Consider the following 27,792-nt stretch of genomic DNA (forward strand, 5'->3'; position numbering starts at 1 on the left):
CTGAATCCAATAGAACACCTTTGGGATGTGGTAGAACAGGAGATTCACAGCATGAAAGTGCACCTGAAAAATCTGAAGGAATTGTGTGATGTAATGTAAACATGGACCAGAATCTCAAAGGAATGTTTCCAAAATCTTGTGGAATCCATGTCATGAAGAATTGAGGCTGTTTTGATAGTAAAGGAAGGCCCTACCCAGTATTAGTATAGTGTTTCTAATAAAGTGCTCAGTGAGTGTACATAACAAACAGCAATTCTTTTGTGTACTTGCCATTTAACAAGTTTAAGACAATTTCGTACTTGTGGCAAAACGTAGTCTAATGGTTTAGTTTGCAAAGAGTTCTCTCTTTCAACTTATTCAAGTTGTTGTTGTTCTTTTTGGCTGCTTCTGTTAGGGGTCGCCACAGTGGATCATTGGTCCGCGCATTTGATTTGGCACAGGTTTTTTTTTTTTTTTTAATGCCAAATGCCCTTCCTGACACAACCCTCCCATTTTTTTCCGGTCTTGGGACTGGGACCAGGACTGTACACTCCCAGTGGCATATAATTTATTTAAACATGTATTCATTATCTCAGTATTATCACTTGGAAGATCTGTTGATTATATATCAGAATCCAAGTTAGCATGAATATCTTAGGCACCTAGTCCCAAAACCTGTCTGATGAAATCTACTCCAATGTGTGACCAAGGTAAATGGGGAATGGGTGGGTTAAGCAGGGTTGTGGGCAGTTGTTTATAAGTTTGTAACAGAGTTCAAAGCTAATCATAGCTTTGGGCCTCCATATATTGTTTGTGAATTTTTGAGGTGAGGAACCCTCTGTATCACCTGTTTTGCACTGAGTCATTCTCAGCCTGAACAGCTTAGTGTGCCTCTGGCACCGAATTATACCAATTACAGTTTTTTTATTACCTTGGAACATTTTGTTCTAATTACAAAGTAGACTTTTCAGATGCACTTTACAGGTTTGCTTAATTTGTGAAATATAGGAACAGGACCAGCACAGATACATTAGAAGTATAGAACCAACAGCTTAAATCTGCATCATAAACTCTCTGTTTCTCTTCATTCATTGCCATTCTCAGCTAAACATTCCTTATCATAATCCCAGACAGTGTTGGCAGGTGGGCTCAGAAACTGTCAGTTTGCTGACCACAAGGCTGATTTTATCTAAGCTTTAGCTTCTCTTCATGGACTTCTCTTCCTGGCTCTGACAGAGAAATTAATCTAAAGAACTAAGCAACTGCATTCAGTCACTCTCCATTATGGTCTGGCAGGGGTGGTTGCACAGGTCGTCTTCTGTCCCCTGTTTCTTCATTTGTGGCTTTATGCACTTGTGACTTATCTCCAATAATTGCAGATGATCTTACCAGGATACCCTAAAGACACTTCCCAAATACAGTTTCAGCCTAAGACTCACTTTCATCTCGAGACTTCACTACCGGAACTCATGAACTTACGGTTGATCTTCCTGCACATGTTATTCGATCCTCAGGGGGAAAAAAATGCATTTACTTTTATTTCTGCCAGAATGTGAATTTAATAATTTAATTTTCACCCATGTCATTCCACTGTAGTGGAAACTATCTCTCTGATGGCAGACAAAGCCAAAAATAGACCAGAGCCCCCATACTGTACCAGCGGTCAAACCCCAGATCATAACTCATGTGAGCCAACATATAATTCAGCCTGACTCATCTCCTTTCAGAACAAAAGGAGGACATGCATCAAGACTGTCCTCTTCACTGGTGCCCAGGTAGTACACTGCCAATGCAAAGTACTTAATAAAAATTGAGATCCTGATGACCAAGAAGAGTCCTTATTAGAACCAGACAACTTTAAAGATGGATGGTGTGGAGGGTTGCATGGATTGGCAGTTGCCACAAGGAACTGACTTGGGGGGAAAAATGGCTAAGAATAACATTGTATAATTTTTTGGCATTGTATATGCACCAATATTGATTTTATATTTCTTCAAGAGACTAATTCTTGTGTTAAATTGTGGTTTCACCTACAATCTTTCCAGCCAGTTATGGCAAAATGTCATCTGTCATCTGCTGTAATGATTGTCCCATAGAAAATAATGTTTTTTCAGTTACATTGTACATTTACTGTACTCAGTAGGCAGATGCTTTTATCCGAAGCAACATAGAATTGAGACAGCAATTGAGGTTTAAGGTTAATGTTATTGATTTTGATTACTTCAAACCAAACGTTTTTCAGGTTGTTAAAATACACAATTTATACTGACAGGATCTGAGGTTAATCATACGGATATGCTAAAGATGAGTAAGGAAACAGTGGAATTTGTACCAGATTTGATACAACAAATCTGATATGTAAAAAAGTTTTGGCCTCAAAGTTCCTCAAATTTGCATCAGATTTGATGCAACTTTGAGGAACTTTGAGGCCACATATTTTTACACATTCAAAAGCCAAATGGCTTGAAGAAGGACAGTAACCATTTCATTCTTTGCTGGAGAGAAAATAAACTATACATATTCTTTAATACATCTTGATTTTAGGTTTCTCACTTAACTTGGCAACAGAAGCTTGGTGTGGGAAGGCTTGGTGAGAGTATATAAGTGGGAATATAATCAATATTATATTGTCACATTGCCAAGCTCCTACACAACTGACTGGATATTTTTGGTTGGTGAGCTCAAGTCAAGTCAAGTCAAGTGGAGTTTATTGTCATTTCAGCCATATACAAGTACACAGTGAAACGAAACAACGTTTCTCCAGGACCAAGGTGCCACATAAGACAACACAGAACAACACAGTACTACGGGGACTACATAAATTACATAAATTAAACTAAATTAAACGTAAAGTGCACAAGTGCAAACATGTGCAGACAGCACAAGACAGAACAGACAGTACATAACTACGACGCCGACCAGTACACAGTCCTGTTGAAAGTGATAAAGTGACAGTAGTGCAAATATTACAGCTGAGGTAGTATAAACAGTGTAAACATAGAAGTAGCAGCAATAATAAGACATGTGCAAAACATGTGCAGTGCATGTGCATAGAGGATGTTCCGTTGTGTGTATATATATATATATATGTATGTATGTATGCGTGAGTTCCTTGGACCAGTTCAGTTGTGTGTGTATATATGTGTGTGTGTATATGTATGTGTGTGTGTGTGTGTGTGTGTGTTCCTTCAGTCCAGTTCTAGGTATTTAGGAGTCTGATGGCATGAGGGAAGAAACTGTTGCACAGTCTGGTTGTGAGGGCCCGAATGCTTCGGTACCGTTTTCCAGATGGCAGGAGTGTGAAGAGTGTGTGTGAGGGGTGTGTGGGATCATCCAAAATGCTGGTGGCTTTGCGGGTGCAGCGAGAGGTGTAAATGTCTGTGATGGAGGGAACCCCGATGATCTTCTCAGCTGTCCTCACTATCCGCTGCAGGGTCTTGCGATCTGAAACAGTGCAATTCCCAAACCAGGCAGTGATGCAGCTGCTCAGGATGCTCTCGATAGTCCCTCTGTAGAACGTGGTGAGGATGGAGGGTGGAAGATGTTCTTTCCTCAGCCTTCGCAGAAAGTACAGGCGCTGCTGGGCTTTCTTTGTTATGGAGCTGGTGTTGAGCGACCAGGTGAGGTTCTCTGCCAGTTGAACACCAAGAAACTTGGTGCTCTTGACGATCTCCACGGAGGAGCCTTCGATGTTCAGCGGAGAGTGGTCACTCTGTGCCCTGTGGGGCCCCAGTGCTCAGTGTGGTGGTGTCGGAGATGCTGTTCCCGATCCAGACTGACTGAGGTCTCCCAGTCAGGAAGTCCAGGATCCAGTTGCAGAGGGAGGTGTTCAGGCCTAGCAGGTTCAGCTTTCCGATCAAGTGCTGAGGAATGATTGTGTTGAATGCTGAACTGAAGTCTATGAACAGCATTCTAACATAAGTGTCTTTATTGTCCAGGTGGGTGAGGGCCAGATGTAGGGTGGTGGTGATGGCATCATCTGTTGAGCGGTTGGGGCGGTAAGCGAATTGCAGGGGGTCCAGTGAGGGAGGCAGCAGGGTCTTGATGTGCCTTATGACGAGCCTCTCGAAGCACTTCATGATGATGGGTGTAAGTGCAACGGGACGGTAGTCATTGAGGCAGGACACTGAAGACTTCTTTGGCACGGGGACAATGGTGGTGGCCTTGAAGCAGGTCGGGACAACGGTGCTGCACAGAGAGGTGTTGAAGATGTCCGTGAAAACATCTGCCAACTGGTCTGCACATCCCCTGAGCACCCTGCCAGGAATGTTGTCTGGTCCAGCAGCCTTCCGTGGGTTGACTCTGAGTCTTCCTCACGTCGGCCGTGGTTAGACACAGCACCTGGTCATTGGGAGAAGGGGTGGTCTTCCTCGCTGTCACGCCGTTCTGTGCCTCGAACCGAGCGTAGAAGTCGTTCAGCGCATCTGGGAGGGAGGCATCTCTGTCACAGGCAGATGGTGATGACCTGTAGTTTGTGATGTTCTGGATGCCTTGCCACATGCGCCGGGTGTCTCTGCTGGTCTTGAAGTGGTCGTGGATTCTCTGGGCGTGTGCGCGCTTCGCCTCTCTGATGGCCCGGGACAGTTTGGCCCTTGCTGTTCTTAGGGCCACCTTATCGCCTGCTCTGAAGGCGGAGTCTCGAGTCCTCAGTAGCACGCGCACCTCTGCAGTCATCCACGGCTTCTGGTTGGAGCGTGAGGTGATGGTCTTGGAGGCGGTGACGTCATCAATGCACTTGCTAATATAGCTGGTCACTGATGTCGCGTATTCCTCCAAGTCAGTGAAGTCGCCGTCAGTTGCCGCTTCCCTGAACATGTGCCAGTCAGTGTGTTCAAAACAGTCCTGAAGAGCAGAGATGGCTCCTGCTGGCCAGGTTTTCACCTGCTTCAGAACCGGTTTGGAGCATCTGACTAGCGGTCTGTATGCTGGCATTAGCATAACAGAGATGTGGTCCGAGTATCCGAGGTGGGGGCGGGGCTCCGCCAGGGATGTTTGTGTAAACAAGGTCCAGCACGTTTTTCCCTCCCCCCTACCCAGCAGATACAAGTACATAAATAAGTGCTATTGAATAGGAAATATTTCTTGAATAATTTAAAAAAAATTACCACAGGAACACAGTTCAGTGTTGGCAGTAAACATATTTGGGGAATCACGAAATGTTTTTGCAACCGCACATGTAATAATATCCCTTACAACCCTGTCTTTCTTCCACTGCTTGGTGCGATGCCCTACAAATGTTTGTACTGACAGGAAAAAATGAAACATAAAAAGAACTAACTATCTAATGCAGTGTGCAGGTAATGGCAATGACAAATCTCCTACAAACTGTGAGAAGTGGCAGCTTATAAATTATGAATGCAGTAGCTATTGAATGCAAAACACTGCATTAAACACAACACTACAATGCAACATAAATATAAAGCATCAAGCAAAATTATTTTTACAGTACATTAAAGACAATTTGATGATTACATTATGGCTTTATGAAGTCTTTCATTACACTTTATAACATTGAAAATGTTTATTTTTTATCATTTTGGACTGTTAGTGCTAATTCTCAAACACTAACAGAAATTAAATTGAGCTTAATTAATCACGTGGAAATATGATAGTATGCAAATAAAGCCAATTTGCTGATACAACTTGAGCTCATGCAACAAAAAGAAAAAAGCCATGTAAGAGATCCTACACCAGTGTTCTCCTAATACTAATGACATGACTAAGGACTGATGCAAATAAATCCTTTAAGATATATCCTGAGACCATCTATGTACCATCCCTTCAATCTTTCCAGTGATATTGATATCACACAGCAAAATATACAGTGTTGTTTAGTGTTGTTTTTATGGTGTTAATTTTAAAAAGTTAAAAAGTGTTGATTCTGGTGTTGATTTGAAAGGCATCAACACTTGCAGTGAAAATCAGTGGTGGGGTCAATGTAATTACAGCGAGTTGACGTGATTGACACTAGTGAGGAGTTGATCCAATTTCCGGTCCTTGCCCCTGATTTCCTCTTTGTGTAATGGCAGATGACCACGAGGAGAGGACGGCGTTCAAACAGGTGTGATATTTATATAATAGCTTATACCAATTTTATATGTATACGTTTTAAACATTTAGACTGTAAGTTTCTCAACATTGCTCTTGTGCTTTAGACAACACGGCAGACCATCGGAGCCACAACAAGGACAGCTAATGTTAGCAAACTGAGGTAATGTCCAGTAACTCGACATCCATAATCCTCAATTCTTGAGGCTTAAGTTATTTGCGCTGACATATTATGACAATTAGATGCGTTTTCTGTCAAGTATTTCAGTACAACTGACACCGTGCATTAACGTTAAATAGCCTGCCTGCTCATGCATGTTAACACTGGAGTTTATGCAAACTTCGCCCGTGAGCGCACGCCGCGTCGGATGGTCTGAGGAAGTTTCTCGAAGTTTATCATATATTACGCTCGCCTCCAAACTAAGGCCGCACAGATAAATGATCAGATTATCAAGCAAGAATTGGTTTGCTGAACTTCTGTGTTCTGGCCAGGTACATATTGAACTTCATCCTAGCTCATAGCATGGTGTCTCAACGCGCGTTTCATCTGCAATGATCTACATAAAAGTAAATACTTTGCTACTTTAATATTCATGGGGTGACTAATGGTTCTGATGGCAGCAGCTCGCTGGATTTTATTTAATATTAACAATGTTATTGTTTTCATTTTTTTCTGGACTGACAGCTTGAGTCATGCTGGTGAAGGTACAATATCAAGGTGTGAAGAAATTTGTGAAGTTGAACAACGATTGCACATTCCAAGATTTTCTCGATGAAGGTAAGTTAAGAAGCTTGTGATTCCATTTAGATAATGTGCTTATGAAAGCTAGTCATAGCAATAAGCTGATATAAGTTCACAGGGCTTGTTTCTAGGTTAGAGCTTTTCTATTCAAACTTTCTGAAATATTGAGGTTTTGCTTAATAGAATTTATCTTGATGTTTATAATAAGGTTTCATTTATTAGTATTACTTAACTTATTAAATGTGGATTATATGTTTTGGAGAGGCAAGAAAAACAACTTTGAAAGAATAAAGGTGCGTTCACACCATGTCCCAATTATCGTAACAATGACATTCTGACTTGTAGACAGTGTCCATGTCCTTGTCTAAATCATAGCTGTTAATAAATATAACTTTTGATTTTAGTAATGTTAAAAATTAAGGTGCTTATAGTTAAATGCTATTGAATTAAACTAATATTTGACTCTTCTTAAGTAAATCATAATGAAATCTAATTGTAGTTGAAAGTTTTTAGACAGTAAGTTTTATGTTTTTAAAGAAGTCTCTTCTGCTCATTATGCCTGCATTTATTTGATCCAAAGTAAAGCAAAAACAGTACAATTCTGAAATATTTTTACTATTTAAAATAACTGTTTTCTATTTAAAAAACATTAAAAATCTTACTGTTCAAAAACTTTTGACTGGTCAATAGATGGATGGATGGATGGATGGATAGATAGATAGACTTTAGTTATCACAAATTGTATTATTTATACAATTATATTTGTTATTGTTGAAATTATTTTTCAGTTAAAAGCAATTTGGGCTTGCAAGAACTGCAACTCTTCAAGTCTTAGACACAGACACCACGGTGGTGGAGGACATCTTCCATGAATTGATTGAAGGCAGTCCACAATTATGCCTAACTGTAAGATGTTTGGAAGAAAATATTTTTGCTGGTTTGTCTGACGGTACGTATATAATAACACTTAAGACATTCTTTCAAGCGCTCTATTGTATCTATAGGTACAAAAGAATGCATTTGGGTTGGAAACACATTTACATTTAACTGACACTTTATTATGAGGGAATATTACTAGTGCTAGTAATGCAAACATTGTCTAACATAAAACAGGTTAGAAAAGGAAGGAATACAAGTAGTAGTAAAAATGTACAACCGATTTTTTTTCAACATTATGTGCAGGTAAATGCTCAAGAAAAAAATACTCTTTCACTCCCTTCTACTGACTGTGAAGAGATTGAGAGAGCAGTCCAAAATCAAGCAGCAAGGGCCAGCAACAGTTTTGCTATAGATGCTGAAAAGGCAAAACGAGTATGTATGCATGTTATTTGATATGGTTAATTTGTCCATATAATAATTTTACCATTTTACTAGACTGTTTCCACCTGTATTGTGTTCATGTATCATTAGATTGTCCAAGATGCACTGGAAAAACAATCTGGCGGTGAAGATGTGCTTGAAGAATACCAGACAACTAAAACTTTAAAGCACCAGACGTCAGCTTGTTAATATTGTTGTCAGTCACATGACAGAGATTCATGGGTAAGACTTCAGTGCACAGATTCAGGAAATACACAGCTGTATATCAACTTGTGTAGAAAACAAGGTTTTTAACTTTAGCATAAACCATATCTTCTTACTCTGTAGGAGGATCCCTACACGCAAACAGCGGGAGACTTATGCCTTGGGCATTGTTTCTCTCCTTCCTAGCCTGAGAGACCCTTTCTCCACAAAAGGCTATGTAAGAATCATTTGTCTTGATGTACTCGTATAACATAATCTTGTTAGACATGATATATTTATCTATAAAATGTAACTTACTGACTGTTCAGATTTAACCTAAATATATTTTCTTGTATTTTTGACAGATACATTTCTACGATCCAGAAAAGGGAACAGGGCACATCTCGAGAAAGAACCCAAAATGTGCTCGCTTAGAGATGTCTGAAAGTGGAGGACCAAGTCGGCGAAGAATGACAGACAGTGGGCAGCAGCTTGAAGGAGATGCATGCAGGGAGGCAATTTCCTTCCTTGTCCACGCAGCTGATGAAGCTGAAGTTATGCAGAAGATGAAGCAAACTTTTAAGCATAGACAAGAACTGGTACACAATCCTGAAAGATCAGAATGTGAAAGGATTGGTAAATATAACATTTATGATCCTTTTCAAAAAATGACTTAAGTCTGTGTTTTAGACATGTCTTTTGAAGTTTGCTACTTGATATAAGGCCACACTTGACATGCTTGCTACCTAGTAATTGGATTTAGTTGACAATAGTTGACTCATTTACATATAATTTATTAGTCTATCAAACAACATGCACTCACTATCCATTTTGGAAGTAAAGAGTCCTAAGTAACATCTTATTAATTTTGTAATGTGCTTTGTCATTAGATAAATCAGGACTTTGCTCTGCTGTTCAATTCCGAAACATCCAACAAGTTGCTGGGAGATTGCATTTAAGTAGAAGATAATCTCAATCCAATCTCAATCCACTCTTTGATCTCTCATTTAAGACTCACACACAGTTTCTATCCTTCGTTGAAGTTCAAGTTGTTATGTGCACAGAGTGGCTGTAGTCGGCAGTTTTCTACATATTCTGGTTTTCGAAAGCATTTGAACAGTGCATCCAGTACAGTTCTTGATTTGCCATCTGGTGAAATGTTAACTCCCAGTGTTAATCAGTCAGGTTCTTTGTTTGTCGGAGAAAGTGATCCCCAAGTTGCTCTCGTTGAAAATGTGAACCTCTCTAGAGGAGAGATGGCAGATATATGTGCCTTAATATGTGCCTACAGAGCAGTGGAGTAGCCAGTAACTTGGTGTCATCGGTTGTTTCGGAGCTTGAGGACCTTACCACAGAAATTCATAACCAAATTCGCCAAAATGTGATGTCTGTCATTCCTCTTGATAACCCAGTCAGATCAGCATTTGAAGATAGTTTAGGTCATTTTGAGAGTCCCTTTTCTATGTGTAACAGTGAAACAAAAAGAAATAATTATTTTGTTAACAAATGGGGTGTAGTTGAGCCTGTCGAAATTATTCTTGGCATGAGATACGACACTAGGAGAAACAAAAAAACAGGATGTTATGATCAGGTCCCAGTAAAAGAAACATTCGTTTATGTCCCAATTTTGGAATTATTAAAATTTATGTGTCGAAATGTAGAAGTATGTACACTGCTGAAATGTTTGTATGTATGTATGTATGTGTATGTCTGTTTTTATTTTCTACATAGGTTGTGTTTATCTTGGCATTCAGTGGGACAGCAAAGAAAGAATTTCATTGTACAGGGAAACTTGGTTTCCTCACTGTGCACATGATAATAAACGCTTTGAATCTTTGAATCTTGAAAGACTTTACAGGAAAGCAGAAATCACATTTTGAGGACTTCTGTGATGGAAGTTACTTCCAGAGTCATCCATTATTCTCAAAACATCCCAGTGCTTTACAAATTCAGGTATACTTAGATGAATTTGAAACTGCAAACTCTCTTGGCTCTAAATGCGGGGTACACAAAGTTGGTGCTCTGTATTTTGTGCTTTGGAATCTACCTCCAAAATTTAATTCAAGACTGATGAATATCCATTTGATAGTGTTATTTCATGCAAAAGATGTGAAAAAGTATGGGTTTGACCCCATTTTGGAACCACTGATTCGTGACATCAAGATTCTAGAAACAGATGGTATTGAACTACCCTTTTCCACAGACAGAGTTTATGGCTCAATATGTCAGGTAACTGGAGACAACTTGGGGATGCATTCAATCCTTGGATTCACAGAATCATTTAGTGGCTATTACTTCTGTCTTCTCTGTTTGACTGACAAAGTTGATGTCCAGTCTGTTTACAGTGAGGATGATTTTAGAGTTATTTTACGCGATCGGACAATTTATGAACAGCAATGCAGTGAGGTGGAATCTGACCCTCAACTCAAGTCAAGACACGGCCTCAAAAGAAACTCAACACTCAATAGTCTGCAATATTTTCATGTGTGCCACAACTACTCTCTAGATGTGAGGCACGACCTCCTGGAAGGAGTTGTCCAATTTGAAATGAAACTATTGTTCGAGTATCTTTGCTCTCCAGAATATATTCATATGATTATAGATATTTAGAGAGGAAAAACCGCCCTACAAAGGTGAATTTGGATCACAGTGGAAATAGCATAGGACTCAACTCTATCCAGGCACTCTGTCTAATCAAAAACATTCCATTACTGTTTGGTGATATTGTACCACTAGGAGATAAAAACTGGCATTTGCTTCTTCTCTTACTTCAAATTCTTAACCTGGTGTTTTCCCCATGTATTTCTAAAGGTATGACTGTCCTCTTGAAACATCTAATAATTGAGCACCATGAATTATTTAAGGAATTGTACCTACACAAAAACTTGCTGCCCAAACATCATTTCATGGTCCATTACCCTGCCTGTATTCGCAAAATTGGTCCGTTGGTGCACATGTGGAGCATGAGGTTTGAGGCGAAGCATAAGGTTTTTAAAAGAATACACTAAAAAATTTCAAAAACCAAATCTCTAGCAAAAAGTCATCAGATGTCATTAGGCTATCTTTGGGAAACAACACCATTGAGTCAAGTGGAGTGTGGACCAATGAAAACATTCTGTTGGGATGATGTGAATGATGGTGAAAACTTGTCAGAAATGCTAAATCCCATACAGTCAAGCATGCATTCCATGAACTGGGTGAAAATAGATGGGACAGAATACAGACAAGACCTGATTGTATGCAATGAAATTGAGGATGAAATTCCTGTTTTCAGTCAGATTCGGAAAATACTTTTAATTGACAGCACTGTGTATTTTATTCTTAACAAACTTTTGAAAGAACGATTTTCAGAGCATCACCATATATTTAAAGTACAGAGATACTGTGAATTGAGTGAACTTGTTAGAGCAACCAGTTTGAGGTTCTACAGGCCTTTTGATCTGCAGAGTTCATACGGGTCAGATGATGGTGAATACATTGTACCCCCATTTGTGACGGTTTAATTTTTGTTAAATAAAAGTTAAAAGATAAAAGATGTTAAATAAAAGGTAAAACTTGACACCAACAGCGTGTATGTGTATGTTGACTGTTATTTAATTAAATGCACACATTCTAATAAAACAGAATGCAGATTTTTCACATAAAAATGGTCTATATGTACACATATTAGGGTTAAAAATAACTCCATTTGGTGTTAAGCTATTGACACACCTAGTGTCAATTTAACACCAACCTGGTGTAAATGGAGCCTGTGGGGGGTGGAGAGAAACACTTATAGTGTTAATGGTAAACACTTACAGTGCTTTCTCAACTTTATGCAAGTGTAAAAAAAAGTAACACTACTTTAAGTGTGCTTTTAACTCTATTTAGTGTGGACCTATATAAAAACTGAAAAAGTGTTGAATTTCACACTATGAGTGTGAATTTAACACTTTAAAAGATATGCATGGGTGTAGTCTTGAACAACGTGATATCAAATCATAGGATATGTTTGCAGCCCTGACCTCAACCACACTGAACACCTTTGGGGTGAACTGGAAAGCTGACTGCACCCCAGGCCTTCTCAACCGAAATCAGTGCCTGACCTCACTAATGCTCTCATGGGTAAATGGACAAATACCCACAGCCACATTTCAAAATCCAGTGGAAAGCCTTCCCAGAAGAGTGAAGGTTTTTCTAACAGCAAAACGGGGACTGAGTCTAGAATGGGATGTTCAAAAAACACATATGGGTGTGATGGTCAGGTGTCCACCAACTTTTGGCATATAGTATAGGTGTCATTGAGTTGCCAGGCCATCTACAAGTGTTTTAAGGGAGTTAAGAGGAAACCCACACAAATGAGATGAAAATTATGAAACTCCACAAATACAATAAACCAAGTATCAAACCAGTGACCAACTACATATCACTTAAATTAGCACTTTCACAAAAACAAAAAAAACAAAAAAATAAACAAAAAAAAACCCTCCCCAACAGAGTTTTGGACTGATGGTATTCCTAGTTTGTGACCTACCGAGCCAATATCAGAATGTATTTTTGATAGACTTCAAAGCACTATTGTAAGTCGCTCTGGATAAGGGCGTCTGCCAAATGCCATAAATGTAAATGTAAATGTAATATCATATTGACTTCAATTACAGTGTCAGATCATATTACATGAAGTGGCAGGGAATCATCCAGTGGTGATGAAAGTGTTTTTGAAATGGAATCTAACCCACCAAATAAGTAAAAAGTAATGTTTATATGTAAATGTTCTTAAAATTTTATCAGAATTTCTGAAATGTCATTAAAAAAAAGACCTTTACACTTTGTGGGTTAGACATGAAGAGAGACTCACCTGTGGTCGTGGATGTCCTGAAACTATACAGGCCAGCTCGAGCGTCTCACCCTCCCGGATTGTATACACTCTCTCAGTGTAGCGTTCTTCCTCCACATTACATGCTTGACCAGAGTGAATGATGCGAACAGTTGGAGGAGCTGCACAAATTGCAGGGTGACGGGGACAGACAGAGAGAAAAAAACAATCAAGCTTTCTGTATAATTCAACCACACTCAAAAACAATAAAGTGAATGAATCCACCTTTTCAATCATTCACTTCACTGGCCATAATAAAATACAGCGGACCTGCTGTATGCAAGCAATTCAATGTATCCGCCTAATATCACTGACAAATAAGTAGAACTTGACACCAACAGCGGTAATCCCTCCGCCACCAAGTCTTGTCCTTCTTGTAACTAATTTTACTAATACCCTTAAAATATACTTCAAACGGGAAGGAAGCTGTTGAAGAAAAACTATTTCAAGACATTGCTTGACCCTGTTTGGATCATTTCCAAAATCTAATCATCTGGTCATCTGCTGGTTACAATGATAATTCCATATAAATCCTACAAACATTCAACTGCTCTTTCTTGAGATATCAGGCTAATGAGAATCTTGGACAGACGGTCACACAGATGGACAGACGGACATATGGACACATGGAGGAACAACCTGAAAACATAATATAAATAATCCCTAGATATGCATATTTTTTTTATCATATTGCATGTCACAAAGTACCCAACTGATGAATCTGAAGGCTCCTATTACTGATCTCCCCCACTGAGCAAGAGCTAAGCTTCCATATGCCAGGCACATTTAGGATGTACGCCCACTGGGTGTGCACAAAGTAAAACTTTGTTGGCTTCCATTTGTCATAGCACGATATATAATTTTTCAGGTGTATTTTTAAAGCTGCAAAACTGTGCAAAATCTGAAAGCAACTGAAATGGAAGCAGTGTAAATATCTGGGAAAAGTATTTGGGAAAGAAATATTAACAATACTGACAAGTAATTTGTTGCAAGTTCTCAGACTGGTACCAAAACAGAAGACAAAATCCAAAAGTATTCATGTGTGCCAGGTGACTCCTCTGTACCCTGGCCCACTTTCTATTTTTAACAGTGCTCTGCTCCCTTCTTATGACTATGCTAATATCCTGCTTGGTAATATGTAGACTCCTTGAGACAGACACCTTCACACCTGTCCCAAAGGGTCAAGCTGAATGTGCTCTTGGAATTGTTATTGTTTAACGAGGCTGCTTCTAGTAGTCTTAATTATGACATCTTTTCTTTTGGAGACTGAAAAAATGTCAGATCATATAGTTATTCCCAACAATATTGACCTCATATGCCATCTGTAGGTGTAGTACAGAAGAACTAATATAATTAACCTCTGCTTCATTTGCACTGTTTACAGATGGCCAAGGACAGTGGCAAGTAATGGCTTACTGTAATTATATAAATGGACAGGTGCCCATAAGTTAATTGTGTGGAGCTTCTAGTACATGAGGGGGCAACATAGAAATGTGCATGGCTTTGAAGGGTTTCATAGTCCAAACTTATTTTCCAGATTGTCTATTTGTAAGATTGTTTTGAAAATCAGCTATATAAGAAATAACAGAGCACACCATGTAGGCTTGTGCAATATTGATTTTTTTTATCGTGGTTTTCCATTTTAAAATATCACGATAAATGATTTTATTGACCAGAAGCGATAGTCTAAAAAAGACAGGAAAACAAGCATTTCCACCATTTCTGGTATAAGAAGAGTTGGGAGTGTGTAATGATATTATCAGCTGTGCAGTCAGGAAGGAGTGTGTCCTGACTGCAGCCTGTAGCGCAATGACATATTGGATTACATACACTACGTGCTGGATGTTGTTACCCTAACCATAGATGAATTACTTTCCGCCATACTGTCTCTGCCGTCGGGGCATGCATGTGTTATGGGTCTTGGCGCTAGGATGTATAATAGCATCATGCAGGGCCCGCTTGTCCGAGAGGTGTCCATATGGTGTGGGGTGGAACCAAGTGTGGAGACGGATCACAAAATGGCTACGCCTATAATGCAAGCAGCTCAAGCAGGACATGAACCATGTAGGTTGTGTGCACCAAGCTGTAGTGCTAGCCACTGAGCTAACTCCACATGCAAGAGGCAGGAGGGTCGTAGGGTTTGAGATACTATGTAGTGCTTATGTGCTAGACAGTGCACCAAACGGCTCAGCGTGAAAACGAGCACCTTGAGCAGGCTATGAACACCAAGCTGTAGCCTTAGCTGCTGAGCTAGCTCCATGTGTAATAGGACTGACTCTCATAGTGCTTGTGTGGTACTGTCAGGGGTACAGGCTTGAGGGAACTCAGAGTCTACGGATCAACACAAAAGCACCGCACCATGGTGGGAAAATAATATACAAAGGCCCTGTTATTTGGCTGAACTTGAAAGAAGTAAATCTTTAGTATTTAATATATCCAGTATATATATCTCAATATTCGTTTTCTCAACATAAACCTATATATTCACTAAACAGAGCAGCATAACGCCATTCCCCTGGCTGGCACAGAACTAAGGCCGCACACAGAGTGAGGCAATCGGAGGGCTTATGAAGAGGCATGGCCAGCTGGGAGCTGGGACCCAAGAGCATTCCTCTGGACTGTAACCCTCCCACTCCACCAAGTACTGGGTGCCCCCAATGAGTCCAGGATACACATGAGTCCAGGATACGCCTCACAGTAAAGGCTGGGGCTTCATCAATAATACGAGGAGGAGGCGGGACGTGTGGGTGGAAGTCACCAGAGGGCTGCACAGGAACGGCTTTAGTCGTGAGACATGGAAGGTGGGGTTGATTCTCATAGTGCGGGGGAGTGCTAGGTGGTACACCACCAAATTGACTCTCCTAAAGAGCTTAAAAGGCCCAATATACTGTGGGGCCAATTTCCTGGACTCTAGGCACAACGGAAGGTCCCTGGTCGCCAGCCATACCTGCTGATCTGAACGAAAGGCTGGACCCGGATGCCTTCTCTGATTGGTGGTGTGGGTACTTCTCTGGGCAGAAGCTTGCAGACATAATTTGGCTTTTTGACAGATTCTGTGGCATTGGCGCACCATGTGTTCCGCTGCAGGAACTCCCACCTCCTGTTCCTGCTCTGCAAACAAGGGTGGAGCATAGCCAAACTGGCACTCAAACAGTGAGGAGTGCCAGAGGGTGTTGTGGGCATACTCCACCCACATCAGGTGCTGTGCCCAAGATGAAGGATTGGATGAAGACAAGCACCTGAGGGAGCACTCCAAATCCTGGTTGACTCTTTCGGTTTGGCCGTTGGATTCAGGATGGAAACCGGAGGATAAACTAACTGTAGCCCCCAAGATACAGCAGAAGGCTTTCCAGAATCGGCTGGTAAACTGTGGTCCCCAGTCAGAGACCAAATCCACTGGAAAGCCATGGACCCAATCCATGTTGTAGTAGGAGCTTAGCTGTCTCCTTGGCTGAAGGGAGTCTGGGCAAGGGAATGAACTTACAAGCCTTTGAGAACCGATCCACAATGACCAGTATAACTGCCATCCCCTGGGATGTCAGCAGACCTGTAACGAAGTCCAATGAAAGGTGGGACCATGAGTGAGAGGGTATGGGGAGGGGATGAAGCAAACCAGGTGGGCAAGTACGTGGCTCCTTGTTCCGAGCACAGACCTGACAGGCAGCCACATAGGTCCGGACATCCTTCTCCATATTGGGCCACCAGAAGCGTCGGCGCAAAAACTCCAGGGTTCTGGTGCCCCCAGGGTGCCCTGTAAATGGAGATGTATGACCCCAAGACAGGGTCTGAGGCCATATGGTCAACGGTACATAGAGTTTTCCTGGAGAGCCACCACCAGGTCTGGCTCCTGATGGAGAGCCGTGCGGATGGCTTCCTCCAGGCCCCAGCGCAAGGAAGCCACTATTTGGGGAGGGGAAATTATAGGCTCATGGGTGGGTTCCCATGAGGGTACATCCCACTCCCTAGAGAGTGCATCTGGCTTAAGCTTTTTGGAGCCTGGCCTATAAGACAAGACAAAGTTAAAGCGTGTAAAGAACAAAGACCAGCTGGCCTGCCGGGGGTCAGGCGCTTGGCCTCCTGAATGTAGGCCAGCTTGTTGTGGTCCGTCCAAATAAGGAACTGGTGCTTGGCGCCCTCCAGTCAGTGCCTCCACTCCTGCAATGCTAATATCACATCCAGGAGTTCACGGTTCCCAACGTCATAATTCCTCTCTGGTGGGGTCAGACGGTAGGAGAAATATGTGCACGGGTGTAATTTCTGGTCTGGCCCTGAATGCTGGACTTCCACTATGAACTGAGCCTCAGGATTGGGCATACAAAGCACAGGGGCTGTTGGCAGTTTCTCCTTCAGGGTTTCAAAGGCTTGCTGTGCCTCCCTTGTCCACTTAAACCCAGCCAGGGTCTTCTTGGTCAGTGTGCTAAAGGGGGCCGCCAGGGTGCTAAAGTTCCGAATGAAGCATCAGAAAAAATCTGCAAACCCCAGGAAGCGCTGTACCAGCCAGACTGAGGTGGGCTGTGGCCACCGTGCAACCTTTACCTTGTCCGGGTCCATACTAAGTCTCCCTTGGGATACAACAAACCCCAAGAAAGAGATTGTGGTAACATGAAATTTGGGGTTGCATTTCAAACACCAGTGAGCACTGCAGTATAAAGGAGTTACACTTCCCTGCTTCTCCAACATAGGCCTGAGGATTGGGCAACATCGTCTCAGCAGGGGCAGGGGGAGACCGAGTCGTGAGCTGGGCATGGGAAGTCGACCCACGGGCCGATTCCTGATTCCTGGCTGATTCCTGCGCTGCAACAGGGACTGAATCTGTGCGACACACTCAGACACACCCCGAATTTGAGAGAACAGCGCTGCAGTGCCTGCTCATGCCTCCCCAGAGCATTGGCCTGACCAGCCACTATTTCTGCTATCTGCCCTAAATCCACTGGTTCCTTTGCTGGTGCGGACATACTGTTACGGGTCTTGGCGCTAGGATTTATATTAGCGTCGTGCATGGCCCATCTGTCCGAGAGGACAGTATATGGTGTGGAATGGACCCAAGTGAGGAGACGAATCCCAAAACAGCCTAAAATGTAAACCCCTCAAGCAGGACAAGAACCAGCTAGGTTGGGTGCACTGAGCCAGAGCACTTACCACTGAGCTAACTCTGGGGGTAAGAGGTGTGAGGGTTATAGTGCTTATGAGATACAATGTAGTGGTGATGTGCTAGACAATGCACCAAACAGCTTAGCGTGAGAAAGAGCACCTCAATAAAGGCATGAACCAGGTAGGTTGTGTACACCAAGCTGTAGTGTTAGATGCTGAGCTAACTCCAGGGGTAAAAACAGTGAGTGTCGTAGTGCTTGTGTGGTACTGTCAGGGGAACGGGCTTGGGGAAACTCAGAGCCTACGGCTCAACACAAAAGCACAGCAGCGTGGCAGGAAGATAACACAACTTTGACACATTTCGTCCAAAATTTTTCAGTGGCATCCCTAAATAATATAGTTAACTAATAAATATATATTTTCTAATGTTAGCTAAGCCAAACATACACTAATAGATTTTATTTCACATTAGTTAACCCAAAACATTCTCCATTTACCGTGACAGAGACCAAGGAAGCAGCTTCCAGGAAATGTCTGTTAATACTGGAGAGTTCAAAACACATGAGCAAATCATTCCATATTCACATGCCAGTGAATTTTTTCTTGTTTTATTGGGGGGAAAAACACTGCTATTTGGTTTACTTTAAGTGAAAATTCTTACTAGTGATACCTGGGTTCCAGTTGGTTTTATTTCCACAGTGCGGAAGCCCTGAACTTCACGGTGAGAAATTTTTTTGCAAATGATATGTAATTATTTTAACTTAGGAACTCATTATTTCAACATAATATCTTATTATTTTGACTTAGCATCTTGTTATTTCAACTTACTAACTCGTTATTTTGACTTATCCTACTAAAAAATACCCACAATCCATCAAAAAAAACAATTTATTGAATAAATGCTCAGGTCTTATTAATGTTGTTTCTCGGATAGTAAGCCAGACCTTACTTCAGTGCAATTCAGTTGACACCAATATGTTTACTGTTTTGTAATTCGCTTAATTAACATGATATTCCATAACAGTAATTTTCTGTATTTATACAATAACAGAAAAAATGCTAAGATTTTTTTAAAAAGTAGGTCATTAGCATAGATCATACAAATGTCAGCATGATGCACTTCAACAAGTTTTAATTATTTATTTTAAAAATCCAAATTATGTTTTGATTATTTAATTAATCCATAATTAATCCATAATCCATAACCGTGTAGTCGTAGTTACAGTGCCCTCCACTAATATTGGCAGCCTTGGTAAATATGAGCAAAGAAGGCTTTGAAAAGTTGTCTTTATTGTTTAACCTTTTGATCTTTTGTTAAAAAAATTCACAAAAACACTCTGCCCTCATGGATATCAAAGAACTGCAATCACAACACAGGTTTATCCAAAAAAAAAAAAACTTTGTTAAATATATGTGTGTGGCACAATTATTGGCACCCCTAAGAATTCATATGAGAAAAATACATCTGAAGTATATTTCCATTGATATTTTACATTTTTAGTACACCTGGGTGACTAGGATCAGGAAATTGTTCAACCATGACTTCCTGTTTTCCAGGGGTATCAATATTCAATTCAATTCAATTTCATTTGTATCGCGCTTTTAACAATGGACATTGTCAAAAAGCAGCTTTATAGAAATAAATGGATTCACAAAAATATATATTGTAAATATTTGAATTTATCACTGTGAATTTATCCCTATGAGGTAATATGAGGTAACACATAGGCCAAATTCCCTTAGTCATTCATTACAATGGGTAAGACCAAGGAATATAGCTGTTATATGCAGCAAAAGGTTGTTGAGCTTCATAAAATGGGAAGTGGCTAGAAGAAAATAGCAAAAGCATTGAAAACGCCCATTTCCACCATGAGGGCAATAATTTGAGGGCAATAATAAAAGAAGTTCCAGTCAACTGGAAATGTTATGAATCAACCAGGAAGAGGACGTGTGTCTATATCGTCTCAAAGCACTGTGAAGAGAATGGTTTGAGTGGCCAAAAAATCTCCAAGGATTACAGCTGGAGAATTGCAGAAGTTAGTTGCATCTTTAGGTTAGAAAGTCTCCAAAACTACAATCCGACATCACCTACATCACCACAAGTTGTTTAGAAGGGTTTCAAGCCTCTACTCTCATCCAAAAACAAACTCAAGCGTCTTCAGTTTGCCAGACACTATTGTAACTGCAAATGGGATCGGGTTCTATGGTCAGATGAAACCACAATAGAGCTTTTTGGCAATAAACACCAGTGGTGGGTTTGGCGCACACAGGGAGTTTTTCTTCCAGAGGACCTGTACATTTTGTTAGGATACATGGCATCATGGACTCTATCAAATATCAACAGATATTAAATGAACACCTGACTGCCTCTGCTAGAAAGATTAAAATGGGCCGTGGTTGGATCGTTCAGCAGGACAATGATCCAAAACATACATCAAAATCAACACAAAAATGGTTTACTGACCACAAAATCAAGGTCCTACCATGGCCATCCCAGTCCTCTGACTTGAACCCCATAGAAAACCTGTGGGGTGAACTGAAGAGGAGAGTCAACCAGCATGGACCTCAAAATTTGAAGGATCTGGAGAGATTCTTTATGGGGGAATGGTCTCAGATTCCTTGCCATGTATTCTCCAACCTCATCAGGCATTATAGAGCTGTTATCTTGGCAAAAGGAAGTAGCACAAAGTATTGACTAAAAGGGTGTCAATAATTCTGCCACACACATATATTTAACAAAGTCTTTTTTATTGATAAACCTGTGTTGTGTTTGCAATTGATATCCATGAGAGCAGAGTATTTTTGTGAATTTTTATGAACAAAAGATCAAAAGGTTTAAACAATAACAATTTTTCACAGCCTTCTTTGCTCATATTTACCAAGGGTGCCAATAATAGCAGAGGGCACTGTACATATATATATATATATATATATATATATATATATATATATATATATATATTAGTATATTAGGCAGCAAGTGAACAATCAGTTCTCAAAGCTGATATGTTGGAAGCAGGAAAAATGGGCAAGCGTAAAGATCTGAGCGACTTTGACAAGGGGCAAATTGTGATGGCTAGAAGACTGGGTCAAAGCATCTTTAAATTTGCAGGTCATATGGGGTGTTTCCAGTATGCAGTAGCACTATTGGAAGAAGGCAAGCCGGTGGGCAATGTTCTGCTGAGAAGCTTTGCGTCCTGGCATTCATGTGGATGTTACTTTGACATTTACCACCTACCTAAACATTGTTGCAGACCGAGTACACCCCTTCATGGCAACGGTATTCCCTAATGGCAGTGGCCTCTTTCAGCAGGATAATGCGCCCTGCCACACTGCAAAATTTGTTCAGGAATGGTTTGAGGAACATGACAAAGTTCAAGGTATTGACTTGGCCTCCAAATTCCCCAGATCTCAATCCAATCAAGCATCTGTGGGATGTGCTGGACAAACAAGTCCAATCCATGGAGGCCCCACCTCACAACTTACAGGACCTAAAGGATCTGCTGCTAACGTCTTGGTGTCAGATACCACAGCACACTTTCAGACGTCTTGTGGAGTCCATGCCTCGATGGGTCACCACTGTTTTGGCAGCACAAGGGGAACCTACATTAATGTTCATGTTAAATGTTTTAATATATATATATATAAATCCAGGGACTAATTAATTTACTCAGTAAGTAATTCTTATGAATGTGTGGGTCTATTTTTTATTCTTCTGAAAAACCAGTATCACCGAAGTGATATTAAACAATTTTAAAAATATATTAAACAAATTAAAAAATGAACAACACATAAAGGTTTCTGTATAACAAGTTATAGAATCATAGAACTGCACAAATGAGTATATCCAAAACATTTGAAGCAATTATGTAATGTACTGAAATAATGACTAAGTATACATCAGATTTAATAAAATAAATAATGAATATCAACCATTCAAAACTGGCTACAATATAATAATATAGAACATCATAATATGGTAGAACACATGAATTAATCAGTACTACTCAGTTTCTACCTACATGTGAAATGGTATGACAAAATCAGGGCATGATTACCTTAAAACTCACTGTCATCAATATTTTATCTTATAAGTGACTACAGTATTTTAATAACTTTATTAAGAGGAGTGTGTTTAGCCTTCACTAGTTTATCAAAAGTGTAAAAGTGTTTTTTTTTTATTTTTCTATAATTTTTGGCTGGTCTTCTGCACACTCAGTTCAGTATTTCAAGAGACATATCATGATCATTTCAGACATCTATTTAGATTTCTTATCAAAGAATACCAAATCACACACCTAGTTCCAACCCAATCCAACATTCCTGCTCCTGTTAACCAAGGCCTTCAGTAGAATTACAGTCAGGTGTGTTGAAGTTAAATTCTGCATGGTAAAAGATGTGCAGGAACTGAGCCTGGACCCCCTCTACTACAGCTTGCCATTGGTTTTAAGCTCTATTTTAATGACAAAAACAAAAAATGCATAGTGTCAATAGAGGGGCACAAATGGACTTTAATAATTTGTACGCAGAGAAAGAGTGCAAATGTATATATATACATACAGCATACATACATCCCAATAGAGAACTGGAGCACCATTAGGATAAACAGACTGGCAGCCTCCCATTAGGCTGCAAAGAAAATAATTTCAATGTAATATATGTGAAGTAATACTAAATTGCTTGAGTAGCAATATATAGTTATAAATCTATAGTCCATACACATTGTGCAGACTTTCAGCTTTAATTTGAGGGTATTTACATCCAAATCAGGTGATATGTGGTCATATGTGCCCCCCCTTTTTTTTAGGGACCAAAAGTAATTGGACAATTGGCTGCTCAGCTGTGGCCAGGTGTGTGTGTGTGTGTGTGTGTGTGTGTGTGTTATTCCCTCATTATTTCACTTAGAAATAAGCAAATAAAAGGTCTAGAGTTGATTTCACTTGCAATTGGAATCTGTTGCTATTAACTTTCAATATGAATCAAGCCATCATTAGGCTGAAAAATCAAAACAAATCTATCAGAGTGATAGCAAAAATATCAGCTGTGGCCAAATCAACTATTTGTTACATTCTTAAAAAGAAAGAATGTACTGATGAGCTCAGGAACACCAAAAGTATAGTTATCCTGCATTAGCATAACACGTCATGTTGTACAAATGGCTGATAACAGTGATACAGGGCCTGATATTAGAAGGGAAGAGCCCACAACTAGGCACTGAGACACAAAAGATAATGCTAAAAAACATCATCCCTGAACTGATAGATAGACATGAAAAGTGCAAAATATGTCAGCATGGAGCATTTAAGGTACATGACATGTTTGACATTAAAACAGAGAAAGGTCATATTTGGGGTAGGAAATAATTCAAAGGAAAAAAAGGAAAAAGCACTAGGTTAAAAGCACTCTAAGGCCTAGTATGTAGATTAATGTGATTCTGTGTAAGATCCAACTCAGACTGCAGAAAGATGAAGTGGACCATCTCAAATGTGAAAAGAAGTTTGAATCCATGGTGAAATCTCTCCAAGAACAACTGAAGGAGAAGACAGCAAAAATCGCCCAAATGGAATAAAAGCTTGAGGAAGGTAGTAATATGAAGAAAACTGTTGCCTTCACACAGTCTCAACCTTGTCTGTACCCATTCAGAGATCTGGCAACGGAGGAGAAATTCAAAACATAGGCCTCTAACTCAGCCACAGCAAATGACCTTCAGGGTGAGATTTCTGATAGCAAGTCTGGCATCATTGAGAAAAACTGAATCATGAAATGTGTGCTCTGTGATGAACAGTTAGATCAGCACAAGTCTGTGGTCTATTATTCAGCATGGCGGCATCTGGTAGCCTTGGGATGGGGGCCATGTTTAAGAGCCGTCCAAGCCAAATACCTAGCAGTTCAGCAAGTACTCCCTATCACAATGGACCAAGACGTTCACATTAAATGAACACATGCCATCCAAACACTCCTGTCAATGGGACAGGCTCATCCTGTGACAACAGCAAGATATGCTAAATTGAACCCTTGATACGCAGAAGGGAAAATGGCAAATGTGTATGTGGACTCACATTATGCCTATGAGTCAATCATGGACTTTGCAAAATTGTGGAAACAGAGAGGTTTCCTGACTGCAGCTAGAACACCAATCAAAAATTGGGAAGATGTTAAATAATTGATAGATGCAGTGTCACTCCCAGTGCAAATGGCAGTGAAAAAAGTCAAGGCCCACACTAGAGAAAAGGACCATATCAGAAAGGGAAACACCCTAGCAGACTCAGCAGCAATATCAGCAGCCCAGAGGGGGACATGTCTATCCCAAGTGATGGAGATTCAACAATCATGGAATAAGACAATGCCGTGAACTCAGCAAAACAACTACAGAGTGTGCGAGTCAATTGAGAGTCAAAGCATCAAAAGAGGAGAAATGGACATGCACCCATCACAACAGGCCGCGAAACCCTGGCGCTACCAGCCTCCTACTTCCCGATCCAGGGCAGACACTCTATTACCACACGGAATGCAGAGGGCAACCGACGCCCTCCTGGTGCCAGAACTGACGCCCTGATGCACCTGGCCCACGCACACCTACTGGGCGGCCACCTGGGGGCCTGCAATACATTGGAAAAGCTGCACAACCTTTTCCTCTGGCCAGGGATGGATGCCGAGGTATGATGCTTCTGCCAGCAGTGCCCCCAGTGCCAGAGAACTGCCCCTAAGAAACCTGCGCCAGCGCCCATCAATCCGCTCCCAATCATCAAGGTCCCATTTGGATGGGTGGGGATGGATCTCATAGGGCCAAAGTCTGCCTGAGTATATCCTAGTCATCATCAACTATGCCACCCGGTATATGGAAGAAGCCCAGGCCGACCAACAGCGTACTTACAACCAGCCAGCCCAGCCAGGGAGTTCCAGCCAGGAAACCAGGTGCTCCTTTTGCTCCCAAGCACCAACTGCAAGTTCCTGGCCCGCTGGAGTCCTCAAGAGGGTGGGCCCAGTCAACTACCACCTAGCAGCCCGGGAAGCACACACCCACACAGTTATACCATGTCTACCTTCTAAAAAAATGAATCCAGCCTGCCCCTTCCCTGTCCGCGTTTTCTGCTATCTCTGCAGAGCCCTCTGAGTGTGCCTTGGTCCAGAAGGGGAGGACCTGACCCCCGCGTAGCAACAAGAGCTGACTGAGCTGGTGGACCAATACGCGGATGTCTTCTCCACGGTCCCCAGCTTGACACATCTGGGCCAGCACAAGGTTAAGACCCCGCCGGGAGTGGTGGTCCAGCAGTGGTCCTACCAAATTCCAGAGGCCTGCCGTCAAGCCATCAAGGAGGAAGTCCAAAAGACGTTGCGGGATGGGATAATCAAGGAGTCCAACAGCCCCGGGTCTAGCCCCATAGTGCTAGTTCCAAAGCCCGTTGGAACTCTACACCTGTGCAATGACTTCTGAAGGCTGAGCCAGGTCTCCCATTTTGACTTCTACCCCCTGCCCCAAGTGGACAACCTGGTGGAGTGCCTGGGGAGGGCCCGGTTCATCTCGACCCTTGACCTGACCAAAGGCAGGGCTGACTGCCAACCCTTGCAAGTGCCACCTGGGGCTGACCGAAGCGAAGTACCTGGGCTACCGCATTGGCCAGGGGCTGCTGAAACCCCTGGAGAAGAAGATTGAGGCTGTGAAAGGATATTCCTGGCCCACCACAAAGAGACAGATATGAAGAATATTGAAGAATGATTCATCATTCCAGAGAAAATGTTTCCACTGCTCCAGAGTCTAGTAACGGCGTGCTTTACACCACTCCAGCCCATGCTGCATTTGCTCGGCCATGTAAACTCATTTCATGATGCTACCGTTGCTTCCAGAGGCAATTCGGAACTCTGTGGTGAGTGATGCAACAGATGATAGGTGATTTTTACACACTACATGCTCAGGTATTCAGTGGCCCCGCTCTGTGCATGTGTGGTCTGCCACTTCGTAGCTGAGTTGTTGTTGCTCCTAGATGCTTTAATTTCACAATAATGGAACTTACTCTTGACAGAGGCAGAGCTAGCAAGGCAGAAATTTCATGAAGCAACTTGTGGCAAAGGTGGCATCTTATGACAGTGCGATGAATTTTTATTTTAGCTTTTTAGTATGACCCTTTCTACTGCCAATGTACATCAATGGAGATTGCATGGCTATTTGTTTTTTGTTAGTTTTTATGCACATCTTAGCAATGGGTGTGGCTGAAACCCCTGAACTCAATAATTAGGATGTGTGTGCATGGTATTAAACACAAGTACAGTGACTATTAGGCAGTAAGCACAAGAGCATCCTAAAGACATTGCAGGTGCCATGAAGATATGAGTTACATCCAAGGCCATCCATGCTAACTATATCTTGTTTTTGTCTTTGAAACAGAAGTCCTTGCTTTAGCAGCAGGTTTCCATTTTGTGTGTGGCTATGTTTTATTACAAATGAGAATCTTTGTTCTAAGAACTCTGATGCTATAAAAACTCTGGATTCTGTGTAATGTCTGACTACATTGTCTAATTCCATGACATATGCCAAGTTCAACAAACACCATGATGTTTTCAACGGACACCAGAATTTTTTCAACAGTTTTTTTTCTCTCTTCTCCTATATATATATATATATATATATATATATATATATATATATATATATATATATATATATATATTGGATGGTTCTTCCATAACACGCAAACAAATTTGACGGTCACACAGGAAGTGAAGGCATATCTCAGCAATGTTGTGACATATTCTGACTAAACATTGTAAATAACTGAAAGAACTCACTCTAAGGGTCTCCAAGATGGTTTGTGTAAATTCACTTGTAGGTGGTGGTATAATTAACAAATTTGTAAAATTGCTTGTAACTTTTAAACCACTCAACATTCAATCAAGATTCTTATTCAACTTGATTCCCTTGAAGGTGCCAGTGTTGTGATGTAACGAATTTGTGTTTTCTCAAACAGGAAGAATTTTAAAGAATTGGTGTGGACCTCGTCTGGCCAATAGAAAGGTACACGTGAGGATATCACTTTGTTTTAGTCCTGGATTATGCAATGCGATATCCAGAAGCAGTTCCTCTGAGCAACATATCAGCATGTAGTGCTGCAGTGGCATATTATCTCCCAAGTCGAGATCCCAAAAGAGACCCTGACTGACCAGGGCATGATGTTTATGTCATGGATACTACACGAACTTTATGAATTATTGGGGAAATCGATTCGCACCAGCAATTACCATCCACAGATGGATGGGCTGGTCAAAAGGTTTAATCAAATGCTTAAAAATATGATTCTTAAGTTCATTCACAATGATGCATGGAATTGGGATGAGTGGCTCAAGCCCCTGTTTTTTGCAGTACGAGAGGTCCCGCAAGCCTCCATGGGGTTTTCCCATTTAAATTATTGTATGAGCACGCGTGGCATCCTAGATGTTACTAGGGAAAATTGGGACCTTCTAATAGCAAGAATGAAATTCAGTATGTTCTTGACCTGAGAGCAAAACTCCACACATTGGGACAATTAACAAAGAAGAATTTGCTACAGGTGCAAGAATGTCAGTCCCAGCTGTATAAAAG

General features: G+C 41.1%; 1 protein-coding gene across 8 annotated transcripts in view; it reads right to left on the reverse strand.

Annotated features, from left to right (window-relative positions):
* mdga2a (MAM domain containing glycosylphosphatidylinositol anchor 2a) overlaps nucleotides 1-27,792 on the reverse strand; it is a 308,605-nt gene that overhangs the window by 247,580 nt on the left and 33,233 nt on the right. For all 8 annotated transcript variants that reach the window (XM_053237458.1, XM_053237457.1, XM_053237455.1 and 5 more), the window contains exon 2: nucleotides 13,110-13,249. In XM_053237458.1, the coding sequence (XP_053093433.1) occupies nucleotides 13,110-13,249 (140 nt within the window). The remainder of the gene's footprint in view (nucleotides 1-13,109; nucleotides 13,250-27,792) is intronic.

This window comes from Pangasianodon hypophthalmus, chromosome 10 (assembly GCF_027358585.1).
Source record: "Pangasianodon hypophthalmus isolate fPanHyp1 chromosome 10, fPanHyp1.pri, whole genome shotgun sequence".
In the NCBI taxonomy this organism is placed as follows: domain Eukaryota; kingdom Metazoa; phylum Chordata; class Actinopteri; order Siluriformes; family Pangasiidae; genus Pangasianodon; species Pangasianodon hypophthalmus.